Below are 5,459 nucleotides of genomic sequence, written 5' to 3'. Positions count from 1 at the left end.
ATGGAGGGATTTGAAATGCACCGGCAGAACAGAGAAGCCACGTCTGGTAAGACGAGGGGTGGGGTTATGTGTCTGTTTGTTAGCATCAGCTGGTGCGCGATGTTAAATATTAAAGAAATCTCGAGGTATTGCTCGCCTGAGATACAGTACCTCATGATAAGCTGTAGACCACACTATCTACCAAGAGGTAGAGTACCTCATGATCAGCTGTAGACCACACTATCTACCAAGAGAGTTCTCATCTATATTATTCATAGCCGTCTATTTACCACCACAGAACGAAGCTGGCACTAAGACCGCACTCAACCAGCTGTATAAGGCCATAAAGCAAAGAAGAAAATGCTCATCCAGAAGCAGCGCTCCTAGTGGCCGGGGACTTTAATGCAGGCAAACATAAATCTGTTGTACCTTCTATCAGCATGTTAGATATGCTACCAGAGGAAAATAAACTCTAGACCACCTTTACTCCACACACAGAGACACATACAAAGCTCTCCCTCGCCCTCCATTTGGCAAATCTGACCATAACTCTATCCTCCTGATTCCTGCTTACAAGCAAAAACTAAATCAGGAAGTACCAGTGACTCACTCAATATGAATACATAAATCCAGAAGTGGTCAGATGAAGCAGATGCTAAACTACAGGACTGTTTTGCTGCACAGACTGGAATATGTTCCGGGATTCATCCAATGGCATCGAGGAATACACCACCTCAGTCATCGGCTTCATCAATAAATGCATCGATGACATCGACCCCACAGTGACTTTACTTACATATCCCAACCAGAAGCCATGGATAACAGGCAACATCCGCATCGAGCTAAAGGCTAGAGCTGCCGCTTTCAAGGAGCTGGACACTAATCTGGATGCTTATAAGAAATCCCGCTATGCCCTCAGATGAACCATCAAACAGGCAAAGTGTCAATACAGGACTAAGATTGAATCCTACTACACCGGCTCTGACGCTCGTCCGATGTGGCAGGGATTGAAAATTATTACGGACTATAAAGGGAAACCCAGCCGCGAGCTGCCCAGTGACGCGAGCCTACCAGACGAGCTAAATGCCTTTTATGCTCGCTTTGAGGCAAGCAACACTGAAGCATGCATGAGAACACCAGACGTTCAGGATGACTGTGTGATAACGCTCTCGGTAGCCGATGTGAGCAAGACCTTTAAACAGGCCAACATTCACAAAGCCGCGGGGCCAGATAGATTACTAGGACGTGTACCCAAAGCATGCGCAGACCAACTGACTTCACTGACATTTTCAACCTCTCCCTGACCGAGTCTGTAATACCTACATGTTTCAAGCACACCACCATAGTCCCTGTGCCCAAGAAAGCGAAGGTAACCTGCCTATATGATTACAACCCCTTAGCACTCACGTCAGTAGCCATGAAGTGCTTTGAAAGGCTGGTCATGGCTCACATCAACAGCATCCTCCTGGAAACCCTAGACCCACTCCAATTCACATACCGCCCCAATAGATCCACAGATGACACAATCTCAATCGCACTCCACACTGCCCTTTCCCACCTGTGAGAATGCTGTTCACTGACTACAGCTCAGCATTCAACACAATAGTGCCCTCAAAGCTCATCACTAAGCTAAGGACCCCTGGGACTAAATACCTCCCTCTGCAACTGGATCCTGGACTTCCTGACGGGCCGCCCCCAGGTGGTAAGAGAAGGCAACAACACATCTGCCATGCTGATCCTCAACACCGGAGCCCCTCAGGGGTGTGTGCTCAGTCCCCTCCTGTACTCCCTGTTCACCCACGACTGCGTGGCCAAACACGACTCCAACACCATCATTAAGTTTGCTGACGACACAACAGTGGTAGGCCTGATTACCAACAATGAGACAGCCTATAGGGAGATCAGAGAACTGGCAGTGTGGTGCCAGGACAACAATCTCTCCCTCGATGTCAGCAAGACAAAAGGAGCTGATCGTGGACTACAGAAAAAGACGGGCCAAACAGGCCTCTATTAACATCGACGGGGCTGTAGTGGAGCGGGTCGAGAGTTTCAAGTTCCTTGGTGTCCACATCACCAACGAACTATCATGGTCCAAACACACCAAGTCAGTCGTGAAGAGGGCACGACAACACCTTTTCCCCCTCAGGAGAGTGAAAAGATTTACAAACGACCTCAACTAACCTGTACCCCGGCACACTGACTCGGTACCAGTACATATTTTTACTTTAGTTTATTTGGTAAATATTTTCTTAACTCCTCTTGAACTGCACTGTTGGTTAAGGGCTTGTAAGTAAGCATTTTACGGTGAGGTCTACACCTGTTGTATTCGGCTCATGTGACAAATAAAGTTTGATTTGATTTGGTGTTGCAGAGTGTTAATGATCTGGCTGTAGATCTGAAGATTACATGTTCAATCCCACAGTTACCAGTATTTCTCTGGGTTAGTACTCTTTAACCATGTTTCAGTTACCAGTATTTCTCTGGGTTAGTAGTGGATGTTATCATCCTAATATTATAGAATGTTAGATAAAACCCTAACTAGAAAGTATTGGGGAATTTTAGCTAATGTTCTGGGAATGTTCCCAGTTTGCTGGGTTAACACATCTGATAAAGCAGCCAATCATTTTTGTTCAAAGCACGATCATTTCTTTTCGAATGTTACAACTCTGAACACAATGAGAACATGTTCAATAGCACATTCCCTACCATTTAGGTTTGAAATGATACAATAAATATTATTTTAGTTTGGGCTTGTTTGCTGCTGTCTTGGCACAGCTCTCCAAAAATAGATTGTAAAATAGATTTTCTTATCTTATTGGAACCACATTAATAGAGAATAAATAAATTGTTTTCTTTATGAAGGGACGATAAAGACAAATTAATGAAACTAATTTCTCTCTCTCTCTCTCTCTCTCTCTCTCCACCCCTCTCTCACTTTCCCTCCATCCATCTCTCTCTCTCTCTCTCTCTCTCTCTCTCTCTTCACCCCTCTCTCACTTTCCCTCCATCCATCTCTCTCTCTCTCTCTCTCTCTCTCTCTCTCTCTCCACCCCTCTCTCACTTTCCCTCCCTCCCTCCATCCATCCATCCATCCATCCATCCATCCATCCATCCATCTCTCTCTCTCTCTCTCTCTCTCTCTCTCTCTCTCTCTCTCTGTCTCTCTCTCTCTCTCTCTCTCTCTCTCTCTCTCTGTGTCTCTCTGTGTCTCTCTGTGTCTCTCTGTGTCTCTCTGTGTCTCTCTGTGTCTCTCTCTCTCTCTCTCTCTCTCTCTCTCTCTCTCTCTGTGTCTCTCTGTGTCTCTCTGTGTCTCTCTGTGTCTCTCTGTGTCTCTCTCTCTCTCTCTCTCTCTCTCTCTCTCCCCATCAGACCTCAGTCCGTTCCCAGGCCAGTTTGATCGTCAGTTCCCGGGTCTCCCCTCTCTGACGGAGTCTCGTTTTTCCAGTCCCAGAATGCACTACCCCGCCACCTTCACCTACACCCCTCCCGTCACCGCCGCCATGTCGCTAGGCTCCGCCCACTACCACACCTACCTGCCACCTCCTTACCCCGGTTCAGCCCAAAGTCAGAGTGGACCCTTCCAAACCAGCAGTACTCCCTATCTTTACTACGGGGCCTCCTCCGGGTCGTACCAGTTTTCCATGGTTCCTGGGGGGGACCGCTCACCCTCCAGGGTGGTTCCTCCCTGCACAAGCGCCTCCACCGGCAGCTCCCTGGTTAACCCTAACCTGCCCAGCCAAGGTGGGGGCGAGGGGGCGGTGGAAGGGGATGGGAGTCACAGTAACTCCCCTACTGTACTCAACAATGCTGGGGGGCGCATGGACGAAGCCGTCTGGAGACCTTACTGAGAAGGACAGAGGAGGAGGAGTTGGAAAAGATGAAAGAGGCGGGAACAGGAGGAGGAGGAAGAGGAGGAAGATGAGGAGGAGGAGGAGGAGAGGAGGAAGAGGAGGAGGAGTTGGAAAAGATGAAAGAGGCGGGAACAGGAGGAGGAAGAAGAGGAGGAGGACGATGAGGAAGAGGAGAAGAGGAGGAGGAGGAGGAGGAAGAGGAGGAAGATGAGGAGGAGGAGGAGAAGAGGAGGAGGAGGAGGAGGAAGAGGAGGAGGAGGAGGAGGATGAAGAGAAGGAGGAAAGGAGAGGAGGCCCGAAAGAAAGTCGGCGTGACATCTGATGTCATGGTTTTTAAAAGCACAAAACCTTTTAAAAAGGGAGCTGTTGATTTGTGATGAATAAACACAACTATATACTCTGAGATATATACTCTGAGATAAAATAACGAAAGAAACAAAAGGAATGACTAGTATGAACCTGTCTGGAGGAATGTGTTGTGGCCAGACAGACAGACACTACAAAGGGATCTCGTCTCCTCTCAGCGTCAATGAGACACAAACATCAACAATTATGGCAGACCGCCGGCCCCAGTGGAGAAGACATTATAATACTAAAGTATTACCACATAGTATCATTGTACTACAATACTATTATATAGTACTATACCATAGTACTACAATACTATTATATAGTACTATACCATAGTACTACAATACTATTATATAGTACTATACCATAGTACTACAATACTACTATATAGTACTATACCATTGTACTACAATACTATACCATAGTACTACAATACTATTATATAGTACTATACCATAGTACTATAATACAATTATATAGTACTACAATACTACTATATAGTACTATACCATAGTACTACAATACTACTATATAGTACTATACCATAGTACTACAATACTACTATATAGTACGATACCATAGTACTACAATACTCCAGTATCATCATCCACAGCCTACAAGACAATTCTTCAGGCTGTTTTTAGCAGATGGCTTGTTTTGGATTTCTATAAGGCTTTTAGCTGAGTATGTTATGTACTAAGACAATATAACAGGACTATATAACAGGACTATATAACAGGACTATATAACAGGACTATATGACAGGACTATATATAACAGGACTATATAACAGGACTATATATAACAGGACTATATATAACAGGACTATATAACAGGACTATATAACAGGACTATATAACAGGACTATATGACAGGACTATATATAACAGGACTATATAACAGGACTATATATAACAGGACTATATATAACAGGACTATATGACAGGACTATATAACAGGACTATATGACAGGGCTATATGACAGGGCTATATAACAGGACTATATAACAGGACTATATGACAGGACTATATAACAGGACTATATATAACATGACTATATAACAGGACTATATAACAGGACTATATAACAGGACTATATATAACAGGACTATATAACAGGACTATATAACAGGACTATATAACAGGACTATATATAACAGGACTATATAACAGGACTATATATAACAGGACTATATATAACAGGACTATATAACAGGACTATATGACAGGACTATATATAACAGGACTATATATAACAGGACTATATAACAGGACTAT

General features: G+C 44.4%; 1 protein-coding gene across 2 annotated transcripts in view; it reads left to right on the top strand.

The window, feature by feature from the left end:
* The window catches only part of LOC106591869 (runt-related transcription factor 2), a 69,596-nt gene extending 64,701 nt beyond the window's left edge, over positions 1 to 4,895 (top strand). The window contains exons 6-7 of one of the 2 annotated variants that reach the window (XM_082977112.1): positions 572 to 580; positions 3,349 to 4,895. In XM_082977112.1, coding sequence (XP_082833238.1) covers positions 572 to 580; positions 3,349 to 3,827 — 488 coding nt within the window. In that variant the 3' untranslated portion in view covers positions 3,828 to 4,895. Of the gene's footprint in view, positions 1 to 571; positions 581 to 3,303 lie in introns of both variants that reach the window. The other variant, XM_082977113.1, reaches the window with a different exon arrangement.
* The last annotated feature ends 564 nt before the right edge of the window (positions 4,896 to 5,459 follow it).

This window comes from Salmo salar, chromosome 06, assembly GCF_965601325.2.
Source record: "Salmo salar chromosome 06, fSalSal1, whole genome shotgun sequence".
Lineage (NCBI taxonomy): Eukaryota > Metazoa > Chordata > Actinopteri > Salmoniformes > Salmonidae > Salmo > Salmo salar.
Note: the sequence above shows the minus strand (reverse complement) of the source record. Positions and strands in the feature narration are given on the sequence as shown.